At 48.2% G+C, this 26356-nt stretch overlaps 1 protein-coding gene across 2 annotated transcripts in view; it reads left to right on the top strand.

Moving 5' to 3' along the window:
• The window catches only part of tafa3a (TAFA chemokine like family member 3a), a 55614-nt gene that overhangs the window by 9355 nt on the left and 19903 nt on the right, over positions 1-26356 (top strand). Inside the window, exons 1-2 of one of the 2 annotated variants that reach the window (XM_055508798.1) lie at positions 21807-22102; positions 22568-22680. In XM_055508798.1, coding sequence (XP_055364773.1) covers positions 22569-22680 — 112 coding nt within the window. In that variant the 5' untranslated portion in view covers positions 21807-22102; position 22568. Of the gene's footprint in view, positions 1-21806; positions 22103-22567; positions 22681-26356 lie in introns of those variants that run through there. The other variant, XM_029152076.3, reaches the window with a different exon arrangement.

Here is a 26356-nt window from a genome sequence, read left to right on the forward strand (position 1 = left end):
CTTTCACCCATTGGCCCCACTAAGTGGAGAGACCGTGTCGGACAAGGGGGCGCATCGGAAGCAGAGCTCAGCTCACGGGCAGAATGCGACGGCTGCGGACGGCGTTCGAATAAACAGCCTTCTCGCGCTCCCCATCGTTCAGCTCCGCGCGTGGGCGCTGGTTGATGCCTAATTCATAGACCGTGAACGTTCTGACGCACAGAGGAAGGTTCGCGGGGGTCATCACGCCCAACGCTTGAGATCAGAGAACGTGGCGTAAAGGGCGAAACCAGATGAAAGGTTAAGAAATGAAGAGCTGAAAAATCCTACAAGAAGAGGTTTTCTGCTGTTCCAGTTCGAAGGGAAGACGACAGAAAGAAACAGCTCCGGGCGAGACGTGAGCCTCTGATCTTTGTCCTCATGTCAGGCTCATCAGTTTTGTGTAATTCTCGTCGAAGAAAATGCATCTGACTAGAACGGCAATAGAGGTTTGTTTTCAGACACTCAGTTTTCAGTTGTTTTTCTGTTAGACCTTTATAAACTTAACTAACCTATGAGAGTAGTGAGCATTGCTCATGTATCCTGAACTCTAATGGCCATAAATGTGTAATAATGTAACACAAATAATGTAGAACTGCACCGCATTTCGTTTATGAGGTGAAATCACAGTTTCTTTTCCTTTGTTGCCGGCTCCATCGGCTTCATCTGGAGCTTGAGGTTTCTGTTTTGACTACTGATGCTTGACCTTTGAATGAAGCCTGCGGTTCAGGGGCCTGTCATGGATGCCTGAGTCCGTCAGTCTGACCGCTGTGTTAGAACTGTGCAGGAAATCAATTCAGGAAATATAGAGGCAATTATTTTATCTCCCACATTTGCTGACAAAGTAGCGGCAAAGTGAGCCGAGAATAAAGTGGAGAATTAAAGGCAGGGAAATGGGGTTGGCGGTTGGAGGTTGGGAACCGTGTATAGAACATGTGGGTGATCTGAAATCCTCCCTGCCTCTGCAAACCAACTGTAATTAGTAAAGACAGACTCGTATTGGTTCGCTGCAGAGCCGATCACGTGCGCGTCATAGCAACACAAGCTAATTTTATTCTAGGCAGGACGTTTTCCTTAAGTATCTCTGAATATACACTCACTTTATTAGGTACCTGTAAAGTGAGACTCAACCCTACACACTGGGTTCTATTTACATTATATTACGTCTGTGTTTGGTCATTAAATTAGTAAATGGTGTTATAAGCAGACCAAGCATATAATAGAATACTGTAATAAAAGTCTTCCACCCACTATTACAGTACTGTACAGTTTTTGATTCATTGGTTTGACTCCCTATTATATAATCACCCTTGTCATTATTTTTTCGTTTCTAAAAAAATCCTAATTTATTCTGTCTTTCTCTTCTGTTGTTAACTTTGTGAGTTGTGGCATTTAGTCCTTAATTGGATATCAGAACTTTATTAGCTCACAGTCCTCTCATGCACAGACTTCCAGGCTTGTATCTTGCTCTCAAATGAGGTGTGCAAAGATCAGCTGTGAGCCATCAGCAACAGAGGCCAACTGGAAGGGTAATATACTCCTTATGCAGAACCGCACAGCTGCAGTCTGTCAATTAGCATTTGGAATAACTCAAAACTCATAATCCTCATGATAATTAAAAAGGGCACTTTTCCCCTGCGTGGCCTGTTATCTGCAAATGAGATGGAAGCCAGAAAGGCAAAAGGAGGCAGCTGATCGCCTGACACTTTACAGTTTGTGGGGCCACTGCAGAATTAATGGTGCGAGACTTGACAGAGCGTGCTTTTTGTATTGAGATATGGCACGTACTGCCCCGCCGGCCTCCCGGCGCCACTGGGACTTCAGAATTTGATTTGGACTCGGACAGAAAAGTTGCGAAGACTTCTGGGCTCCCTCGCTGCGACGCCGAGGAGAGGCCTGGGTGAGGCCTGGGGTGAGGCCTGGGGTGAGGCCTGGGTGAGGCCTGGGTGAGGCTGGGATGAGGCCTGGGTGAGGCCGGGGTGAGGACTGGGTGAGGCCTGGGTGAGGCCTGGGTGAGGCCGGGGTGAGGACTGGGTGAGGCTGGGGTGAGGCTGGGGTGAGGCCGGGGTGAGGACTGGGTGAGGCTGGGGTGAGGCTGGGGTGAGGCCAGGGTGAAGCCGGGGTGAGGCCTGGGTGAGGCCTGGGTAATGCTGGGGTGAGGCCTGGGTGAGGACTGGGTGAGGCCTGGGTGAGGCCTGGGTGAGGCTGGGGTGAGGCCTGGGTGAGGCCTGGGTGAGGCCTGGGGTGAGGCCGGGGTGAGGACTGGGTGAGGCCTGGGTGAGGCCTGGGTGAGGCCGGGGTGAGGACTGGGTGAGGCTGGGGTGAGGCTGGGGTGAGGCCAGGGTGAAGCCGGGGTGAGGCCTGGGTGAGGCCTGGGTAATGCTGGGGTGAGGACTGGGTGAGGCCTGGGTGAGGCTGGGGTGAGGCTGGGTGAGGCCGGGGTGAGGACTGGGTGAGGCCTGGGTGAGGCTGGGGTGAGGCCGGGGTGAGGCCTGGGTGAGGCCGGGGTGAGGACTGGGTGAGGCCTGGGTGAGGCCTGGGTGAGGCCGGGGTGAGGACTGGGTGAGGCCTGGGTGAGGCCTGGGTGAGGCTGGGGTGAGGCTGGGGTGAGGCCTGGGTGAGGCTGGGGTTAGGCTGGGGTGAGGCTGGGGTGAGGCCGGGGTGAGGCCGGGGGGGGTCCAGGGTGAGGTCGGGGAGCGCTGAGCAGCAGATAGAGGACGTCTCCTCCAAGGAGCACGTTCTGCAGGAACCTGACAGAACGTCGTCCTGCTGCGAAAGCAGGGAGAGATGTTCACTGCAAAGGGAGGGAAATGAAAGGGTTCTGGCTCACCGCTAATGAAGTGTGATGCGAGAATCTGTCTCCTCCATCTGTTGAGAGAAAGAGCTGGCGGTCGCTAGCGCTAGCACAACCACAACCTGCGTCCGTCGGTGGAACTGGGCCTTTGTGACGATCAGACACAGGCCGTGTTCTCACGTCGTCCTCACACTGTAACGGTCACACCCACTGTCTGGGAACAGATTCTATGAGAACCCACCTGGCTGCTTCCACGCTCACCTGTAGCTCTGCCCCACAGTCACAGCCAGCTCCCCTCAGTTACTGACCCACAGAGTGTCTGTGAACCCGAGTCTGTTCAACTGGATCCTCTTAGGTTTCATTTAGCTCGATGACTCGTTATTTGTCTGTTTATTTGATACTTTGTCCTGTTTTGGACACTTTTCATTATTCTGGCTTTAAATGTCTGAATTGTGAGAAATTGTAATGTAATTGTAGGTTGCCAGGTTTCAATCCCAGTTGTTGTGATTGAGTGCTTGTTTTTTCCAGCTGGAGCTATTTACCGAAATGTCTTCCTTTGGCGTGATGTTCTTTCTCGCACCTTGAACATCATCATGAACAACGCTGCGTGTGTGTGTGTGTGTGTGTGTGTGTGTGTGTGTGTGTGTGTGTGTGTGTGTGTGTGTCTGTGTCTGTGTGTGTGTGTGTGTGTGTGTGTGTGTGTGTGTGTGTGTCTGTGTGTGTGCATGCGTGTGTGTGTGTGCGCACGTGCGTGTGTATGTGTGTGTGCACGTGCGTGTATGTGTGTGTGTGTGTGTGTGTGTGTGTGTGTGTGTGTGTGTGTGTGTGTGCACGTGCGTGTGTGCATGCGTGTGAAGCACAGTCCTCCGCTAGTCGTGTGAAGGGGAGGAGCGGAACGCGAGCTCAGACACACCTATTCATCACTGTGAAGCAGGGAGTTCATTAAAATAGCCCACGCCGTCTCCTCTGCGGCTCCTCAGCTCCTCAGCACTTGGTGGCACAAACCTTTTCACTGACACTGAACCAGAAGCAGTACCTGCACCAGTGAAGGAGGCTTAAAACAAGGAAACACAATTACCACAAATGGATCATTAGTCCTGAGCAGTCATGAGGACTAACTGATTGTCCACAGGTTCTGGTTCTGGCTCATCCCAGGACGCTGCTGCGTCGTCCAGCAGTGGGTTTGTTCTGTCCCAGTCTTTTGTTACGTGGACGGGCCCAGTGTCCAAGCAGCAAACGGCACCAAGGTTTAAAACGCGCTAAAACAAGCTCTCGCGCCCGTGTGCGCGTACGTTGTGATGCTTTTGCTCACGGTTCTGACCTTTCCGCCGGCGTCCGCGCTGCGTGCACATTTATCCACACCCAGGAAAGCGTGGTGCCGCGCGTGCCCTGCGGCGGCGGCGCTCGGAGCACGTGCGGCCTTTCCGCTGTGGGGGAAGCAGGTGGCGGCGCGCGCTCCATCACAGGCGTCGCCTCGAAGGCGCCTTGTGTTTCGCATTAGAGAGCAGAGTGGAAGCGCACACGCAGCAGTCCGGGCGCACGCGTGGCTGCGGCGAGGATGACGAGGGAGCGTCTTCCTCCTCCTCTCTAATCACCTGTGAGGGGATTCAGGCCCTCACGTGCACCGAGGCGCAAACGACGCGGCCGCGTGATTCTAAGGGCGCTGGGATGGGATGCCGTAGCGATGCTCGCTCTCTCCTCGGGACCTGTTCCATTTCTCCCCTCACGCCGCTGCTCTTTATTCCCGGGGTGGAGAGAGGGCGTCGGAACGAGCCCACGGCAAACAGGACTAAAAATAATGACTCCGGCTGTGTTTGAGCTCCGCTGCTCTTTGCCGTCCCCTCAGGAATAGCTCTGTAAATACACACGATGCCGAATCTGTGGCAGCTCTGGGCCGTCTGCGCGCCCTCAGTCTTTGTCTTAAAATATCCAAAAGCTGTATTGATCCGGCCGCTGTCATGCGATCGCGCCTCTGCCATTTTCAATATAACTTGGGCGTTTTTTTTTTTGTTTTTTTTCATAGCACTGCCTTGTTTTCTCTGGCTTTGCAAGAAATGGGATGAACAATCAAGCAGGGAGCCATGTGCATCTGTGCATCGGCGGAAGCGGGAGGGAGCGTTATTATTAGCCTGTAATGACATCATCTCTCAGGGCATTGTCAGCACAGTCTTTCCAAAAACATCTGCCTGCTTTTGTTTGGGTTTTTCTCGGATGCCGGCGTGCGTTCCGACGGCGCTTCCCACATCTCAATTAATTTTAATCAAATGTTTACAAGGCACTAACAGCTTGGAATTTTGTGTGAAATAATGAAGCGAAATTAAAGTTTGTTTGTAATGATCAGCCCAAACAAACAGTAATTAGTTGCTGTGAGACGTAATGTATTCATGCTGTCCAATCACAGGCAGAGACACAGTGGGAAGTGTGGATGGATGCGCTCCTACTGTTCCGGCTGCGGCTAAAGATCCATGCGTGATAGTTTGCCACGACAGACGAACATTTACTTTCTCAGTTCCTTCCGTTCTTTCCTAAACGCATTAAACCATTTTTCTTTCTGGATTCTTTCATTCGTCGCGTCCCCAAATCTCTGCCTTCCTCCAAGCTTCTGTCTCCTTGACTCTGTTTAATTCTTCATTTTCTGCCTCACCTCCTCAGCTTCCTCGCTGCCTCTTTGCTCGGCCGGCCTCCCTCTCTCTCTCTCTCTCTCTCTCCCTCTCCCTCTCCCTCTCCTCCCCACTCTCTCTCTCTCCCCTCTTGAGTATCACCCCTCAAGTTTCTCCCACCTTCCTTCACTGAGAGGCATCACACTTGGCCCTCTGGATTAGGCTGGAGTGTGTTTACTGCTCACTGGAGTTCTTCTCAGAGGAGGCTGATCCTCCGTCCAGGGATCTACGGGCCTCACGCCCAGTTTATGCCTCAGTGAAAGAACAATTACTCAGCTTGTTGATGTAAGCATTTCAGTATTTCGTTGAGTCAGTAGATAAAATAAATACCTCACATTACTTATATTAACTTAACTTACAGAAGATTCACCTGTTAGAATGTAAAATGAATGAATGAAATATGATTTTTTTCTGATTCCTATAATTTTTTATTAAATATCGTAAATTATGATCACTTTATAAATTGATACATATTGGCGTGAAAAGGGCAGAATGTCTGATTTAAAAATGGAAAGAACGTTAAACAAACTTCAACACTACCCAGCCGTCCGCGTGGTGGGAATGTGCAGCAGTTCCTGGAGGATGGAGGAATAGATACTATTGACTGGCCCTTGCTTGCCTGACCTAAATCCGATAAAACACCTCTGGGGCGTGTTTCGTGCATCTCGCGTTGCCAGCTAGCACCTCGGACTGTCTGGGAGCTCCGCGATGCCCGGCTTCAGATCTGGGTCCCAGGACACCAGCAGATGTCGTGTTAGGAGCGCGCCCCGATGTTGTGGGGAGGCAGAGGAGCCCGCGGGGCCGGGCGAACGACGGAGGATGTGATGGCATTTCAGCAGAGGTCATTTTTCACCACTGTAGTACATGACCTTCACAACGAGGGTTCATGAGCATTGACACCATCCAATATTGTTGTCATGCAAACATGAACATTTCAGATCAAAGCAGCTTTGACCTTTAACATATATCCAGCCTATACCTTCGTCTGCGAACGCATTTTGACCAGCTGTTCAGCATAACTGTCTGAAAACACATTTAGGCCCCGCTCCGCTTTACACACAGCACCACAGACATTAAAACTCCCACAACAGTTGCAGCAAAGCAATCACATCCACCATTGATTGTGTGATTGCAACACGTCGACGGCTATAGGCTGCTGGCAGTGCCTCGGCCAGCGGGAGGTAAATACTGCACACCCCCCGGGTGATCTGATTGAATATGTTTATTTAATTTTGGTCCAGGCAGCCCAACGTCTGATCAGCACAGCTCCCGCCACAAAGCAACTCTAACGTTAAGGGATTTGGGAAACGCTGGTTCTCATGTAGGGAAGCAACAGAAATAGAAATGCAGAGCAGCTTCACCGCGGTGTTACGGATACAGCGCTTCCTGTGGGTTTCATCCTTTTTGCAGTGTAATGAATCTTTCTCATATCGCTTGTATCATGAATGCCTCCTCCAGGTGATTCAGCGCCGCAGATCAAACTTTCTCTCCATGCTCTCTCAAGCAAGACCAACTCCCTCTAACACAATCTTCACAGAGAAGATAGTGTGACAATAAAAGCAGATATTCATGCCCCGGCACAGAATTTTGTCAAAAGATAAAAGCCTTTTCCTCCGCTCTATCTTCCCTTTTCATCAATAAGAACACAGTGTGAAGGCAAACCCTATTTTCTCCTGCGCTGCGAATATCTCCGCAGTGCAATGTGGAGGGTGTCATTCGTAATGAATAGCCCTGAGGTAATTAGAAACACGCTGCTCATCCAGGAGGAAAACAAGGCCTAGAAAAAGTGATGATGAATAAATAGAGAAAGGAAAGAAAACACAGAAGAGGGCGAAGGAGGGACCGCCCTGCTGGCTGCGAAACAGATATATTGTAGATACTCTCCTCTCTTTGGCAGAGGATGCTGGGAGGTGGTGCCAATTCATTAACCAGTGCAGTGAAGGGGCTTTACACGGTCTTCAGCAGCTCTCCAGAATGCCGGCCCGGCTGCGTTGTCGCTCGTGAGCGCGCTCGGGTGATGATGAGGTGTTTGTGTGCGTCTGAATAGTTATTATGTCTGTGTTTGCTCAGACATCTGTGTTTGAACATCAGATGCTGAGCTCTGAGAGCGATGACAACCCTGCCTCGCGCAGAATATGTTCATAATCTACTAATTTGCTTGTCCAATCAAATGCATGACTTCAACACTCGAGACTGTTTACATGCAGCACGGAGGTTTTGTTTTGGCACACGTTTATTGAACAAGGTAGCAAATGAGTGCAGTGGAAAGAGGACGACTCCTCTCTCAACGTTACCATGACGTGGTCATTCAGTCATTGAGTTTAAGTTGCTAGAATTTTGAATTAGAATAAAAGATTGAATCTAAGCAGAGGTGGTCATTTCTTAAATAATGCAAAATACATATAAATATTTTCCTTAATTATTGTCAACTTCAAAACCTTCTCCTTTCTCTGTTCTGTCTTTCTAAAAGGATTTTTTTGTGCAGTCCAGAGATATGTTACTATTTTGTCTGTCTGTATGTTTGTGACAAGACTGAAGGAAGCAGATGCTCACAGGATGTTTTCGTGGCTCAGGAGAAGCCTGTGTGCGTGGAGCTGCACATTTATGTTTTGTGTTTGAGTTATGTGATTAATAATCACATGCCAACAGTCAAATGTACCTTTTAGGCAAAGATGACAGCTTTGATGTGACAAATATGCAGTGTCCTATTTTTTGTATAATGCCACCAAATCTGTTAATTTTTAAGGTTTATTGAAGACAACAATAATAGTAACATAACATTAATATAGTATGATATTGTGAAGCATAGTATTTCACATTAACAGACTAAATGTGTGTTTGTATCAGTTCTTCTGACTTTGTCTGCTCTAGTACTGTGTCGTACACACCCTAAACATCCTGGTTGCTGCTGCAGCATGATGTCACCATCAAAGTCACAGTGCGCATCAGGTCTCTGTGTCGTCTCTGAATCTGTTCTGTCATAACGTCTGGACACTGGATTCATGATAGTTCCACTAGATAAAAATGTTAAAAACTGTATTACAATGAAAATACCAATCAGAACCTTTAGTATTTAAAAAAACAACAACAGATGTGTCCAAATTGAGCCCCGCAGACATAATTTATTGGATCACTCGTATGTAAAACGTCAGCAACGATACTGTAGTGCAGCTAATGAAGCGTGCTGACTGGTTCTGTTGCTGTAATCTCAGACTCTCCTCCTGGGTCTGAGCATCAGTCTGCTCGGGTCCGCCGCCCCGTTTGTATCGTGTTTGTGCTTGTCTGACATGTTTTACTTGTCCTCTTCGATGCAGCATAACAGAGCTGAGAATGACTCAATATGACAAGTCTCTCAGGTTGCCGGGTGAAGTCAATAGCAGATCGCCACTCAGCTCCACTTCTGTGATATGAATAATCAACGTGCCACTGCTCTGTGATTGGCTATCAAGGCTGTCTTAGCAGGAATGTGTTTTGCTGGTAACTCCAGATGAGGGATGCGTCTTTACTCACATGTCAGTTTCCAAAGTCTCTTAGAAGTATTTTCCTTCTTTCCTCTCAATAATCTTGTTGTCAATCCTTGTTTGCAATAAATGTGAATCCTCCAAAATGTTTATATAACTAATAAAGCAGAATTAAGATGCTTCATATGTTATTTTTGTGACCGAGACATAATTAATTGCATTTGACATTAAAAATGTGCGTGTTGGATCAGCAGCTTCCCAGTAGCAAATATATTAGACTCAGTGGTATAAAAGCAAAGAGATGAGGCATGAAACATCAGCACGGTTGTCACACAGCTTAAAGAACCTGCAAATGAGAAATAACAGAAAAGAATAACAAGGCCAGTCATTTTCCTGCAGTATTACTGTTATTCACTGTTCTTTGCTTATACACGCTGTATAAATGTGATCGTGGGAAGTGTTTTATCCAAATGCTTTAAGCAAATGTGTATGTTTATCTGCTCGCGGATATTTGAGATGTAGATGGAAAAACAAAACAGAAATAATGTATATCTAATGCAACCTGTGATTTTCAGGGGTTTCTGAGATGTTTTGTTTTTCACAGACAGCTAATTTATACTTTGGCATCAGAGCAAAAGGAAATTCATGCATTATACTCATGCTGAGAGATTATTTCTTGATCCATGCTAATGCTTTGGCGTACCATGGCTTTTATCCGTGGGGGGTTAAAGGTCATTCTCACAGCTGTACAGAACGTAGTGCTGAGTGGAAGCAATGCTGGTCGCCTAACGGATGTAGGGACCGAAGAAGAAAAGGAGAAATGGAGGAGAGGCTACAGCAAAGTGGAAACGGAAAACAACCAGTCAGCAGCTGCTTCTAGGTTAGACGTGCAGGCGGGGGGTGAGGAAGAGGCTGGACCCTCTACCACACGTCTTCTGTCGTCCTTTAAGGTGCTTCAAGTAAAAAAAAAAAAAGAAGAAGAACACGAGCACGTGGGCTAATTGGTAATTATTCTTCTAGAGCAGCTGGAGATTTAGCATTTGTGAGGAAGAAGTGTGTGTTTGTGTGTCGGCCTATTATGCTGCAGGGCTGCTTACACCGCTCAGATTATGCTAAGAAAGCTTATACAATCCACTTAGCATGCGCGCCGTAATAAAGTATTAACATGCACAGTCACAAGCCAGATGAATCATGGCTGGAGAAGTGGTGGAACTTGCAGGCGTCTCAGGCTGACTGATTCAAGAGGAGCCAGAAACAAAGAGGGGGATCAGGTTTTTCCTCCATTTATTACAGTACAAACGCGCAGCATCGTCTCCTGGCAGATTCTGGCCCATGACGCAGTTTATCCCTGAAGACGAGCGAAATGTGACACTGTCACACAACAATGTGGAGGTCTGTCAGTATAAATAGACGCATCTATTTTTCCATTCCTCCAAGCATCTCAGCCGTAAGTGGCGAGGAGTGTGTTTGTCATCTGCATCTCAAACAGACAGTTTTGGGAAAATGTCAAAATGGTGTAAAAATGCGCCTCGACTGTCGGCGCTGCTGTGAAAAGCATCAGCGCGCTCCGTCACGTCCTGCTAGATGGGTTCTCTTCTCCTCAGAGCTGCTGAGAGTATCACATTTGTGAATCATGATGTGTCATTTATCCCATTATTGATCATGTTGCAGTAACTGGAGACACTTCAATCACAGTGTATCGCTGCCTGTGAAGCTCACGGGGACGATGATCCGGCCTGTTTCTACATTTAGCTTTAAGTTTACTCGACTTTCAGACCTCACGCTGCCGCTCTGCATTCGGCTGACGACGAAGGGATGAGAAACCCAGTTTAAACAACGGGTCTCTGGTTCCAGGGGCAGTCGGACAAACTCTGGCAACTGTTGACTTCTCCCACTGTCGCCAGAGAACTTTCATTACATAGTAGCTGTGTCACTGGTTTGATCTACCTTCTTAATATTAATACATTAGAACATCATGGGTCCAAAGAATCTCGTCATCATGACACCTGTGGAGTGCAGTGGTCAGTTCATGGTCCACACCTGTTGAACTCTACATGCTGGGTGTCAGTTCAGCATCAGGACACTTATGCACAAAGCTGCTGTGACTCTTTACTATACTATAATTAGAAAAAGGCTTTTAGAGACAGCTTTAACAAATCATCAATTTGTCATAGTGTGACCCAAGAAATTGTCTATTGGACCAGTAATGAATGACTTCTCTTCCACTATGTAAAGATTGCGCTGCCCTGAGGCCGTTTCCTACTGGAAACCAGATGTGCTCTACGCGACATCAGGCCAAAAGAGAGACGGTGGAGCTCACACGAGCCGGCGCTTGAACGTGCATACTGTACGTGTTCAGAGTAACTCCAAGCACGCATTGGTTTTCACTGGGACAAATGCAAACAAGGCCAACCGATTGCCCTGAAATGGTCCAGTCAATAAAGAGCCAGACACAACAAATAAATCAATTAGAGAACGCGAGCATCTATTTAATATCCCACCTTCCTCCGGTCTCTTCCCTCCTCTCGGCTGTGAAACGGTCTCTGTAAACAGCTCACAAACCGGATTGATTAGACCTTCCTTCTTCGCTAAAACCCATCTGTTGGGCCAATCAGGCCTTTCCTAATGCATGACTAAATCTGTGTCCCAGAGCTGTGTTTAATCCAGCAGCTTACATTAAAAGAGCACACGTCCGGCCGAGCTCCTCTGCAGGCGGCGCCACCGGCCGGACCGGCACTAATGCTGAGCGCGCTCTGAGAGCAGCGGTTAGAGGAATTAGTGAGCGTCGGGCACTGATCCGAGGCAGAGTGGACTCCCGATTTTGCGTTTAATAGCCCACAATCCCCCTCTTCCCCTGCAACATATGCGCATATTTTACTGTACGGTGGTGGTGGTGGAGGGGGGGGGGGGGGGGGGGGGGTGTACGGCCAACACTAAGTGGAAAAGAGTGTTAGGTGTGATTAAAAGGGATGTAGAGGATGGAAATCTGCTACAGCAGCATCGAGAGTGTTGTCCATGTGGTTTCGCGGCGTGAAATAATACGTTAATGAGCAGCGGTTAGTGGATCATCAGCCCTTAGGTCAAAGAGGAGGCGCTGGGGATGAATGCTGCGACTGAGCTGTCACTCAGCGATGGAAAGTGACAGATACTCGCTGCTTCTTAGATGCATGTTCAGCTCTGCGTCTAGATTTCCTCCCAAACGCTGCAGCCTGGCTGACATCGATGCAGTCTAACTAGATACAGTCTCAGTTAGTGTCTGCATTTCATATTTCTATTCCTCACATTTATGGGTCATAAATCTTTCTTATTGAAGATGTCACTTGTGCCCCACCCTGTCGGAAACACATAACAATGGACAAAAACCAAGGGAGGGAGACGCGTGGTGGAGAAAAAGATAATTGAGGCTTCATGTCCTTGATCTGGAGAGAAAAATTTCGTTTATTGAATAAAGTATAACGCGGAAAAAAAACCCTCAGTGAAAGTGATAACACAGCACATATCAACACTGACCTGACGTTGGAGTAGCAGCACGTAGGAAGGAGCCATTATAATATGTGCTGCGCTATCGTTTTGGGCCAAACGCAATGAAAGCAGTTTTCAACCTCGAGCCCTTGAGCTCGTCTGGAAGGCGAGCGTCTGTGCCACCAATTATTTCACCACACTGTCGTGGATGCATCCGCTTTCACACGTGCGCATGTAAATGTAAAGTGGTATCAAATGGTGTCCAAGCTATAGAATCAGACTGAGACAGTGATGAGTGAGCAGGCAGGAGCTAATTAAGTGTTGCTTATGCCTCCGAATACAGGCTCATGTGTCAGTAATGCTGGATGACCTCAGCCACTGGAGCCGGGGGATCGTTGGCCGAGGCTCGGAAAACTCGCTTATATATAGAACGATGTAACAGATTTCACTTTGTCCATTAACAGATCATTTGACACTGTAATTAAAAACAGCTTGCAGTGATGAATTAATCAATTCCCCTGAGCGAGGTTGTAAGATAAGCTGAGAGCAGCCGCAGAGCAGAAGGTATGTGCAGTATTTAGAGAGGAAGTTGACTGACAGTGGGATTCGAGTGGTGCCGCAGCTGAATGGGAAAGGGCGAAGAGTGAGAAAGGAAAGTAAGTGGGCCGCGTGGAGGCAGGAGGCGCCACGACGCGCTCCACGCGGGGCTGCGCTACGCTGCAACCCACACAGCAGTGAGTGGTGGGTGGATTTTACCTCGCCTCTATTATTTACTTGGCTCTTTTTGTCTCCCATTACTGCTAAATGCGTCTCTGGTCTCTTCCCTCCGGGCTCATGCTCTGAGAGGAGCTCATTATCTCTAAAAGGTGTCGCGTGAGCCGCAGGTTGCACCGAGTCGCGGTTCTGCTGTTTGCCTGATACAGGAGGTGGTGAGGCCTCGAGAAAGCAGCAGCCCCAGGCCGCTTCACCAGGCGTGGGTTCTTTAGGTGTGGGTTCATCAGGCGTGGGTTCGTCAGGAGTGGGTTCGTCAGGAGTGGGTTCGTCAGGAGTGGGTTCGTCGGGAGTGGGTTCCTCAGGCGTGTTTGTTGGGTGTGGATTTGTCAGGTGTGGGTTTGTCAGGCGTGGGTTCGTCAGGCGTGGGTTCCTCAGGTGTGGGTTTGTCAGGCGTGGGTTCCTCAGGTGTGGGTTTGTCAGGTGTGGGTTCGTCAGACGTGGGTTCGTCAGGCGTGGGTTCATCAGGAGTGGGTTCATCAGGCGTGGGTTCATCAGGTGTGGGTTCGTCAGACGTGGGTTCGTCAGGCGTGGGTTCATCAGGAGTGGGTTCATCAGGAGTGGGTTCATCAGGAGTGGGTTCATCAGGAGTGGGTTTGTCAGGTGTGGGTTCCTCAGGCATGGGTTCCTCAGGAGTGGGTTTGTCAGGCGTGGGTTTGTCAGGCGTGGGTTCGTCAGGAGTGGGTTCGTTGGGCGTGGGTTCGTCAAGCGTGGGTTCATTAGGTGTGGGTCCGTCAGGAGTGGGTTTCGTCCAGGCGTGTCTCAGCCAAATGGGCTGCACTTGCAAAACTAAAGCAAGTTTGTGTTGAAATGGACTTGATGCTAGTTTGAGCTAATGTAGTGCAACAGTGAAAATGTATGTGTAACAGTGAACGTATGCAGCAGCACATTCTCAGGAAGTCACAGGAGGCGGCGCATCCTTGCTGTAGGTGAAACAAATAACAGTAAAGTCTATTCCCAAATGCAGCTCAGAAACGCAGCCTCATTTCTGCTTTAAATACGCTCGCATAAATAGGCTGCGAAGCGAACTCCAGACTCCCCACCGGAGAGGCACAAAGCAGCGGCGGAGAACAGAATCTTTTGAAGAGGCCCTAAAAGGGAATTAAGCAGAGCTGTCAAAAAATGAAACTGGCTCTGGTTGGAGGAGGGATCCTTTTAGCGCCTCTCGTCAGACTCGCCGCTCCCTCTCCCCCGACGCATGGGCCGCTGCCAACACGCTGCCGTCCACGCCGCCGCAAACCCGGCTGCCAGGGAGGAAAACCTCACACGGAGAGCGTGGAGACAACAGTAGCCGTGCCTCCGAGCGGCTTCACAGGCTGTTAGTAGTCCAGAGGCAGGCGCTGGTATTGACTGGCAGAGGTGAGCTCCCATTCCACACGTTGGTTCCCCTTAATTGGTTAGAAGGGTGAGTGTGACTCAGAAGCTGAGACGGGGATGTTTGTGCTCTGCTACTGTACTGTACGTGAGGATCACAGGGGCCGTCGGCAGCACCTCCTCAGAAACACAACAACGATGCACTGCACATAAACAAACTGTTTATTCGCAGCTTTGCTGGCGTTGATTACTGGACTATGGCTATTTTTCAGCGCTCCCCAAAAATATGCAGAGCAGCAGAGTGTTTGTGCATGAATGTGTCAGGAGAAGGGAGCGTCGCCGCTTCGCCTGGAATGAAACTAAACTTCCAAATTGCTCTGAGAATTAGCTTGTCCAAACATGTCAGAGGACTCAGTTAGACATCCAATTATGGCCGCTGCTCTCTCTGGGCTCTCCGCTGTAACAACTTTTATTAACTACTCTCTTATGAAAAATGAATCCAAACGCTGTGAAAATCCCTGCTAGATTGGCGAGGGGTTGGGGGTTGACGTCTAATCCCATTTGAAAGGTTCATTTTCGTGGCACCAGTCACGACAGCCTGGCCGCAGAACTCTCGCCAGCATCTTAGGGGAAGAATTAGATAAGTGGCAGTGCAATAGACTGCCTTGGAGTGTTTCATCTGAGTTGTCATTATGTCATAGAAAGCCTCTCATTGTGTGTTGCACTGAATAAAACCTCAGCTAGAGCTGCCCCTTCTCTGCTTTCCGCCCCCTGCCAGACGATGATTAGATCGGTTTAGCGCCGAGCCCAGGCGCTGCCAGATATGCAGATTTTGTTTATCTTCCGTGGCCTCGTTGTTGTCTTTGTCTGCACTTTGTCGCCCGGCGTTCAGCCCTCGGAGGGTGACTCGCTTACACGAGATCAAACCGCCTCGCGCGCTTTCATGCCGTACGACCGGGCTTCTCCTCATGCCGGCGCCGCCCCCGTTCCCGCGCGCTGCGCCGCATGCGCATTGATTATTTATAAAGGCGCGCGAAGCTACTTCTGCTCGAGCAAATGAAAAGGGACCCGTGCGTCGCGGCGGCGTAAATAATGCATTTGGCACAGAGCTGCAGTCCGTCGGAGGTTTGGGTGGACTTTTCGGCGGCGTGTCCCCCAGCATTGGCCTTTAGAGCGTCTGGCACGTGCTCTCCATGCTAACGGGGGCTAATGAGGTTTCGTTTCTGACCCCACACTTATTATGATGCGCACCGGTCCTTCCAGCGCCGCAGCAGTGAGGGGGCTCATTATTTAACCGCCTCTGTGACTGGAAGGGCGCCCTGTTTTCATAGAAAGCTTGGCCGCGCCACAATCTGACCACAGTACGGCCGAGTGCTGCCGTGACGACAGCAAGACACACTTTATGCCTCTAACACGGAACATTCCAAACTGATTTAACTGTAAATGATTCAGGAGCCCCCTCAGTCTGCATTAAACAGACTGCCCTGGTCCTCTTCACGCTTTACTACAGGCTCATTCCTTCTGCAGCTCATCTGTGGAGTTGGAACTGACCCATTTAAAGGCTCAGTACAGTACCTGGTGCAGTGCAGTGTATGAATGGGTGACATCATGAAACTGGCAATTTTCTGCTAGACCCACAGCAGTAACTTTAATGTTTGTACAGAATGTAGGTCAGACAGAGATGGCAGCTGTGGATCTGAATCGCATGGAGCCACACAGGAGGTGTAAAGTAATGTGGTGGAGGGGGGTGGAGGGGGTGGAGGGGGTGGACACATCCTTTGGTACCACACACCAAACACAGGTTGGACTGTGAGGAGCTCTGCGCCGTCACACATTCATTAGTTATTCCGTGAACTGTGGCTTGTGCTGGTGTGGGACAGTTAAAAGTCCACATATAATACTGTAATTTCCAGATGAGCACTCAGAGGATGACGTTGGAGCAGCGAGGTCAAGGATCAGCAGGAGGGGGGGCCAGAAGCGCCTTCAGCTGTTTGTGGTGTTGACATCTGACCGCGTGTGGAAGCAGGAAATGTTCCCACTTGACTTTGCTTCTGAAAGTCATTAGTGAGAATTGTTAACTCCAACAAATGGAGAGTGTTGGTCAGCTGATGTTTGATGCTCGCTTCCACTCGGCCCTCGTCTGATCAGGCAGTTGTTTACTGTAAGTCATTAGAGCTGAATTGTGGAAGGGCTCGACTGAAAACTATTTATTCTGGAGTGACGTATATTGCTTTAAAGCAGCAGAACAATTTTCTGCCTCAGCAGACACATTGTTGGATGAAATGTGGAAATAAAGCTTGAAGATCCACTTAGCGTTACTTTGATCTTATTACAGCTTATGCCTGACTCACACATTCAGTTTATGTCAAAACACTTTTCACGCTTTTGAGTATTTATTTAAGTTGGTCGTACACGCGCCGCACGCAGCTCAAACGGCTCCTCCACCGGCTCCATATCAGATGTAACAACACGGCTGCGGAGCAAAACAATTTAGAAAAATAACCCCAAAATGGCATAAACCTGTCTGTGTGTTTAAAATGCAAATTGCCTGAAAATATTCACAAGATCATGAATTTGGTGCAAGTGAAATGTTAATGCAAGCGAGAAAGCATTTATCACCACAATTTAGGTTCTGAATTCTGACTGGGTTTCAGCTTTTGCATGTTATTATTTTTTTGGGAGCTCTGCCAGCGTTCGTGCCAAAGATCCTTATTCATACAAAGCTCTAAATTAGAGATTCCAACCTTCAACAATCCAAAGTCTCACCTTGTTTTTGTCATATCGGGCGCAAAGCTGGTTCTCAGCTGATGGTGACAAACGGGTTGAATGTAAACACGTTAAACACTGACACACTGTTAGCAACTACATTAAAATGCCTATTAGTTTAACCTTGACTCACCTGATTCACCATTTACACCAGTGGCGGCCAACCCTGGTCCTCGACAGCCACTGTCCTGCAGGTTTTCCAACTTTCCATTAATAATAATAATAATATTACATGTTAATAACACACATGTAACCAAACACCAGCAAATGCTGCATATTTGGAAGATTTTTTTACTTTTATACTAGTTCTAGTTTTAACCTAATCTCATATAAAATTTTGTACCATAACAATGCTTCATTTTAATACTTCACAGATCATTCGCTTGATTATTTACTATATAAATAGAAGTCCTGGTTAATTCATGATTCCTTTTGTCACGATTAGCTCATTGAGCAACATGAATAAATGGGTGATTTTGGTGATGCATCTGTCTGCAGGCCAATAAAACCAATGAAGACACTTACACTGTAAATGGGAACCAAGCAACACGCAGCTCCTTTGTGCAGTGTTTTTGAACCTACAGCGGGAGACTCTCGGCCCGTTTGCCGGTGCCTGCGCAGTGTGATGATGCAGCCGGACAGCTATCGGATCCCTGCCGCGCTGAACCGTGTGTCCGGTGGCACAGAACACGCCGTGAGGACACGGACTGAGTCAGAAGCAAGTGGAGCTCGCTGATCTCCACGGCGGTCGGACGGAGCGGCGCGCGGGGACCCGCAGGACCTGCCGGACCGCGCCTGCACCGAGGTGACCTCCGCTCCGGCCCCGGAGGGGATGTCACCCAACAGGTCTGAGCCTGATGTTGGCTCCTGGAACAGAGCGCACGTCCCCCCCGGCTCCACTGCGTCCGACGACCACCGCGCCGCCCGGCGGCAGCAGCCGCTCCTACGCGAGCGCAGTCCAACGGCCGCCATGATCAGTGTCCTCAGCCAACAGTCCACGTCCTATTCTAAATCTACAGTAGTGTTTTTAAACATGCTACAATGTCCGTTTAAGGGGGATTTTCTTGACTTGGACACGTTGAATAATGTTTTTGCATTAACATTAAAGATTTGACGCGTGTGAAAAGGTCAGGTACAGCATAAAACGTATAATTTCTAAATGTGCTCCGCCTCGTATCTAGCTGCCAACTGAGCGATGAGCTACTGTGTTAACGGAGGATGTGATTGCATGCATTCTGTCAGGTAGTCAGTCTCGCTGGGCAGAAGCTGCCTCTGACAGGTCGTCTGACGCTCATCTGTCACTTGTTGTGTGATTCTCCCATGGCAGCCGTGGCTCGTATAATGTGCACATCTTCTTATCTGCAGGATTGTGCAGGACTTGTGGGTACAAAATCACACTTGGGGCAAATTCTATCACTTTATGGAAATGTCCATCGCCTCACTCCATTCATCTGGGGATTCAGGAAGCACGCACTCTCGCTCGTGCTGTCCTTACAATCCTTTTGTTGTTCCAGCTGAGTGACAGCGCGACCCCCTCAATGATTCTTTAAGGGCGCTATTATTTGGGAAGATTTGTTAGAGCCAGAAAGACAAATACAGTGTTTTACATGCATGTGAGATGCTTTTTATGAGTCAGGGGAAACAGCCGAACTGTTCATCATCAGCCAAATACCCGCTGTAAATTCATCGGACCCCTGCGGCACTGAAGACGACTCGGCTCCTCAGAGGTGGTTTCTGCGTCTCCTTTTGTAATCTCTGCATTAAAGCGCGCCCGTTCCCAGTGACAATGTCAAAGTGTGTGTTTATGCCTGCAAACCTGTGGTTTATGTGCAGATGAAAGGACTGGAGCAGATGTGATCTATAAAATCCAAGTGTCTCCAAGATCATGCAAGATTTAATTAGCTGCCGTACACTGATGTGAAGAACTGCACAGTGTGTTTTGACACGTTGCCCTGAAACATTCTATACATCTATATGCTCCATACAGCACATAGAGTCTGCAGAACCTTACATCCTACAGGCTGTCTGACCTCAATATTCTTGATTGAGTTAAGTTAAAACTTTGATATAAATTATTTTTCTACTAATATAATATAATATAATATAATATAATATAATATAATATAATATAATATAATATAATATAATATAATATAATATAATATAATATAATATAATATAATATAATATAATATAATGAAAATTTTATTTCAGTATTTTCTGTTAAATTGATTCATCATAAGTTATTAAATTCTTATCAAATCATATTTTTAGATTTGTAGTAGTTGAAGCTGTAAATGTTTTCAGTGATAGCAACAATCTTGGGCTGACATAAAAAAAAGCCAAACATAATCTTAAATTTGCCGTCTGAATTTCACAATTAATGCAGCCGGACTGATGCGCGGCTTGATTCAGCGCGCTCCATGTTCTCTGTCAGTATATTAGCTGTTTATGTAAGTGAGCGAGGGCTTAGCCTAGGGCATGACTGCCGGTACTCAACCAGCAGTGTGTCATATTTAGATAAGAGGTAAATAAAGCGCCTAACGTGAACAACAGCACTGCTTTTGTTTTGCCCTCCAACCACAGCAGACACCTCCAGCCCGCTGACTCTGTGTATAATGTATCAGCTGTAAACACACTTCTCTGCCTTATTGGTCCCATTGACTCACTGCTGCTAAAAGGCAATGGGTGCTCTGGGGGAAGTTCGCTGTCTCAAAGATTGTGCGTGTGGATGTGTGTGGACGATTTGTGCGCCCATTAGGCCGTAATCAGAGAGGAGGCTCTTCTCACAATGAGGAGCTGTGTCACTAATAATAATAAGCACATGCGAGAAGTGCTATTTTATTGTGGTTGCTGTGCAACACAAAGATTTACTGGCAGCAGAAAGCGTGCAACTACAGTAGCTGCTATTCAAAATGAATTAAGCAAAAGCTTAATAAAAACACAAGAGAAATGAGTCCTGTCTGGTTGTTTGTGGTTTTAATGTTTTATAATAATAATTTTCTTAATAATTCATTTTCTCTATTGGTGTTAATTGTGCATTCAGTCAAGCCTCAAGTCTCATTTATATGTATTTTACCAGGACCTTAATAGTCGTCCTTCAGCGACGTCAACAACACAGTATTTCTAGACAAACAAAACTGTGTTTTTAGTGATCAAATGCACCCATCACATGCACAGGTGAAGAGGTTGTACTTGAGTAATAAATAAAGCACACCATTCATTTGTGACATGACACTGAAGGTGCTGAGCTGAAGACGATGCGGGAGCCTCGGGTGGAGAAACTAATGGAAACAGCGTCCGATGCATGTATGTGATGCCCGGCAGCCAGCAGGACGACTTAACCTGCGCCTAAACGGGTTTAGCCTGATCACAGCAGTCTGTGATGAGCCACCTGCTCTCTGTCAGATCCATCAGCTGGAATAATTTCCCTGTTAACTATCTCCAGGAAGCCACCTGAACACTGTCACACAGTCCATTTAAAGCATGTGTGGATGCTGCCCAACGCAAACAGACTAACCGCTGCTGCACAACCAACTTGGGTAACGCACATTTCAGTTATTATACGGTTTGTCTCTCAGATCAGAGTCTCTGAGCAAAACTAAGGCTGAGAACAGGTGCTAAAATATTTACCGTGGCTGTACTTCTTTTTTTAGATTAGCAGGAGTGGAAACTGAAGGAATAAACTAAGAATCAGGTTAAACTCTTGAACTTACCTCCAAATACAAACAATTCTTTCAACAAAGCAGATTTCAGTGCATTGATTCTCACTCCTTTCAAATGTCCGCATCTCCGCTTCCTCTATTGTTACAGGCAGCGCAGGACAGCGTGTGTTGGTGTTGGACCGAGTTTAGGGAATGCAGGAGAAAATTAAATTTCCCTCAGTGGGAGTTAACGCCGGTCTCAGAGTGAAAAGATCACATTTCTTGCTTTGAACTAAAATGTTGCACTTTATTACTGCAGATGCCACAAAAATCCAAAGGATGCCGTCAGACGAGTGTAGGTTGGATTCGGATAGAGTCCTTGAGGAAAATGCATTCATTAAAAAATAAACTTAAACTTAGACTTAAACCAATTTCCGAGGGAATCTCTGAACCCACTTCTCACATCAGAAAAACCTTTTTTTCATTGATTTCTATTCGTGTCAGAAATGTTTCATTTGCTGTGAAATGTCCCTTTGGTAAATATGTTATTTACAGCCGCTTCAGCCTGTCACCGTCAGTTTGCCGCTCTTCTTTCTCACTCTTTGCCCCACAGCTGCCTCGTCTGGGTTCTTGGCTTCCACATATGACCGGGCAGCAGCGCACACACACACACACAGACACACACACAGACACACACACACACACACACACACACACACACACACACACACACACACACAGACACACACACACACACACACACACACACACACACACACACACACACACACACACACACACACACACACACACACACACACACACACACACCAGGTTTCAGCTAGAACACATGCGCCGCGTGCACGTTCGTCTTCGGTCTGAGCGCTCGTGACATCTGATTGCATCAGCTGTCGGAACCGGAGCCTCCTGTTTCGCAGCTCCGGCTGTTGGTAAAAAGACCATCGCAGCAAAATCTTCCCCTCACGCACAAGCGCCTCCCAGAAACGCGAGAGTTCACCCCTGTGCGCGCGCCGAGCGTTTCGCTAATTGGAGCGACGGCATTTGAGCGGAGCTCGAGGCGGAACTGCGCTCACCCACGAGAGAGGAGGCCGCTGAGATGGAGCCCTGACGCCGGTGCTGCCTCCACGGGCCTCTCTCAGGGAGGAGCGGAGCAGTGAGACCGGCCCACAGACAGCACCAGTCGCTTCGCAGGTTGAGAGACATTAGACAAGACTTAATTCGCTCATAAAGCTTGCAGTGTGTTTATTTATAGCTTCTAGAGCCGCTGAACATGCGAGAGTGGAGGCAGAGATGTGCTTTGCCTCCCTGCGTGGTATTTATTTCAGCTTCCACATGATATCTGGCCTCACCGTGCACCTTGGGGTAAACCTAGTGTGTGTGTGTGTGTGTGTGTGTGTGTGTGTGTGTGTGTGTGTGTGTGTGTGTGTGCGCCCGTCAGCAGGCTAATCCCACGCGCAGCCAAGTCATCCAGTTAAAACTCCACAGATCTGTGCTTTCTGATTCCAGGAGTTGCTCTAATTGAGCACCTGTGTCTGCCAAGTCCGAGCGTCGGGAGCTTGTTGGCGCGGGCCCTGATGAGCCCTCCCGCACGTCCGCGCGTGCCCGCGATGCAAGCGTGGCTGAAAGCTGATGCCTTTTCTCCTCACTCTTTTCCAGAATGCGGGAGAGGGACCTGCGGAGCCTGTGCAGAAGGGCGCTGCTGCTGACGGTGTGCGTGGTGTCCCTCTGGGCGCAGCTGAGCGCGGCGTCGTCGCACAGGAGCCACATAGGTACGACGCCGCGCGCTGCCCTCGGACCCGGCGCCGGGCGCGGGGGTTCTGCTTGTTCTGGGCGAGGGGCCCGGCGCCACCAGAATCTGAGCAGCAGCTTCAACGAGTGGGGCGAGCATTAAAGGACAGCTCTGCTTTAATTCTGTTGTTTTTATAGCTCTATTACTTTCATTAGCTGTTAGAGGTTTAATAGCAGTGATCCACTAAACGTCCCGCGTGGCGTGAATTACTGCTGACACTGCGTGATTTATCAGAGTCCAGCACGGTCTCGGGTTTCTCTGCTCATCAACATTCAGGTGTTGACTATTGAGCTGGGGTTTTGTGCATGTGGGACTTCAACAGATCAGGAAACATTAAATGAAGTGTCACATGAAAGAGAGTAACGCATCACGTGTGTGTGGACGGTGTCAAGACCTTTTAAAACAACTGTGGATTATTTCACTTTCTAAAATTGTAGAAATTAGACAATAGAAAGAGGGAAAACAGCCACATCCCCTGTATATTTTACCACCGTATAACGCTTCATAAATGGCGGCTGTGGTGGGTGTTTTTTCAGGCCACAGATTCTCACAGGGGGAGTCTGTAAATCTCTTCTTTTTCACCTCCAGAGTTGCAGGAAGCACGTGGCCACGTTTATTAGAAGACGTGTTAATTGCAGCATTCATCAGACCTGTTACATGTTATTATTACACATCCAAACTAGGACCCGGCCTCTTTCCTGTGCGTTTGACACGCTGCATGCACTGCGTCATAATCAACTCAAGTCCGTCCATGTGTGTTTTGGCACCAGCGGATCCACTAATAACGACTCACACGCCATCTGCTTTAATGTAAGCACACTTAAGTAAAATATGTTCCTAAGACGTATTCACACGCGGATGTGCGTGAGTAGCGTCTACATTAGCATATTCATGACAACACTTATTAAATGGGCCCGACTGGGCGCCGCTCCATTAAATGTTGGGTTTGTGTCCTCCAAGGTGCAAAGACACAAAACAATCTACTGCTGAGAGCTTCTTATGCCCGATGTTTATATTAACAGTCTGTGTTATACATACATGTATATATGTGCATCATGTATAGAACAAACACCTGAAAGTCGGATCAAGCAGATTCAGGACTTTGATGTCGTGAGCAGAGCAGCTGCAAGTCAGTTGATTGCGTCTCTGTCAACACACAATGATTCAAGCTGCAGTGACTTCGTACATAATGAGACGCTTTGTGACAAGGCTTTATTTTCAACACGTCCACGCTCAGCGCTGAAGCTTCTTCTAACTTCCAGAGCCCCGACACTCAGCATCAGGCCTCACTGACGCACCTGTGGGAGTAGAGACCTGTTGCTGGGAACCAACAGCCTGAGCAGAGACTAGATGCAGCAGCAGGAGTGATTCCAGGGATGAGCTTCTAACGCCTGTTGTATTAACGGCAACTTCACAGGCAGGATCTTACCTGTATGTTTCCATCCCACCTCCTCATGTTATAGTCTAATCAGCTCTCCTCACATTCACTGAATATGTTCCATGGGTTGTAGAGCGACAGTAGAACTAACCAAAATCTCACATTTGGCTGCAAACGTGCTGCAGAAACCCTTTAATTTCCAAGCGTATGTGAGTCTCCCTTTGTTTGGTCTCACTCCTGGGCTTTTGAGCCCAAACAGCCCGGCGCCGCTGACACCGGCGTAATCACGCGGCCCGTCCCCGTGCCGCGGAGGTCAAGTCAAGGTGGGCGCGATAAACAAACCTCTTTAGACCTTCTGTTTATCAAGGTGGCGGCAATCGAACCTTTCACTATAACGTGACTAGAGCACAGTGAGCGTACAGTGTGCACGCGTAGCCTCTGTAATAAGACCACTGCAGCCCCCAGAGCACCATCTACATTCATTAGCTAGTCATGAAAGAGTGGAGAGGGAGAGGAAGGGCGAGGGGCGAGCGCTCTGAAGAGCGAGGGAGCGCGATAACAAGAACCTTTCGGCTACACAATTTGTTTTGGTCCCATCAATAGGATTTAGACTGATGATGTGGCCAGGTCAAGCGGGAGCCTCATTACTCAGCTGTTTCGATACGTGGGTACTGCTCCCTTCCGGTAACTCATTGGGCACAAGTTAAGGAGCAGTAATCAAGCTGTCTGGGCTTCGGTGGTTGGGGTGGCGTTTCCCTGTGAGGCCCGCCGTCGTAAACCCTGTTACGTCCTTAAATGTGAGGTTATTAGAAATTAAGCCACGCGCCTCACGGACGGCGTCGCAAATTGGAATCACAAGGATTTGGGAAGCGGAGTTTATGCTGGGTTTAAATTAAGTCTCTGTTCTAAATCCACACGCACACAAGGGACAACGCTGCCTTATTAATAAGATGAAACTGTGCTCTGGCTCTCATTTGAATTCAGTGGAATATTTTCACATTTGCTTATGGTGGAGACTTTCTAAAACTGTGTGATGCACTCTAATGGCTCATTCTCAAGCTGATTTCCATGCTTCGGGGAATTCTTTGTGTTCTATGTAAATTGGCTTTAACTTTTTTTTATCCTCCTCATTGTCAGTGTTTTATATTAGGAACAAACTCATTCTCCAGGGACCAAATTAATGGCAAAATCCAGCTGAAACTTTTGTTCTCCCAACTGTCACACTCATATATATATTTTTGGGTAGAAAAGATATATTAAGATGTGTCACATAAATAAAAACTACAATGTAAAATATGCTTAGTGGTTAAATTAGACGTGTTTGCTTGTAGCAGCCTGGAGGGAAAGGACCAAAAAGGAGTTTTCATGCTTGATGGGTCTTGGAAACCAGCAAGCAGCAAAGCATGTTTAATGGTTTAAGATTATTTTAGAAAGTCAAAAATAATATTTTATTTCCGATTTGCTCATTGTGCTTCGGTTTTACTTTAGCTCCGTGGCTCCATCAGCAACTGGAAGGGGAGTTTTTTTTAAATCCTTAATGTAGATCAGTAATAACATTATTGTGAGGAGGAGTAGATGTGAGACTAATAGGGCTGGTTCTTGATGTGTTCTCACCAGTCTCCCCAATCAACCCAGACACCCTTGATTCCACTTGTGACGTAGCTCGTTCGTGTCTCATGCCACAGCTCGGTCTCACTGGCTGCTCCTCTGCTCATACGGCGCCACAGAGCAGAACAAGAACCTTTTTTGGGGACCCGATGTTGGATTTAGGGAAAATGCATCCTTACATTTCCCTCCTTGTTACTTCTCATCGCATCAGGACAGTACAGTTTGTGTTGCACCGATTCCTGTAAAGCCCTATGCACTCCGTCTGAATGGGCGTCGCTGTGTGATATCGCCCTGTTCACGCTACACAACAGGTCAGCGTGGAATCCTTGCCCAGGGATGGCGTGACATTATACGGAGTGGCGGCGGAGCAGGTCAGCGCCGCCCTGGGGACACGCGGGAAAGTGGCTGCGGAGCATTCGTCCTGACATTTGGAGAGCAGGTGGACGGCACAATGGCGGCAACAGATAGCGAGGAGAGGGAGGCTGGGATGGAGACGTGGGGCTGCTTGAGATGCGCTGCGGGCGTGACAGGGGTCAGCTCGCCCCATCTCCCCGTGGCAGCTACAGAGATTAGAAAACCATCAAATGTCCTCGGCTATACGCATCTGAATGGCAGCTGTATGGATGAGCCCTGAGTGGCCCCGGTCGTATCGCCAACACAGGAGAGCAGG

This window comes from Betta splendens, chromosome 5 (genome assembly GCF_900634795.4).
Source record: "Betta splendens chromosome 5, fBetSpl5.4, whole genome shotgun sequence".
Lineage (NCBI taxonomy): Eukaryota > Metazoa > Chordata > Actinopteri > Anabantiformes > Osphronemidae > Betta > Betta splendens.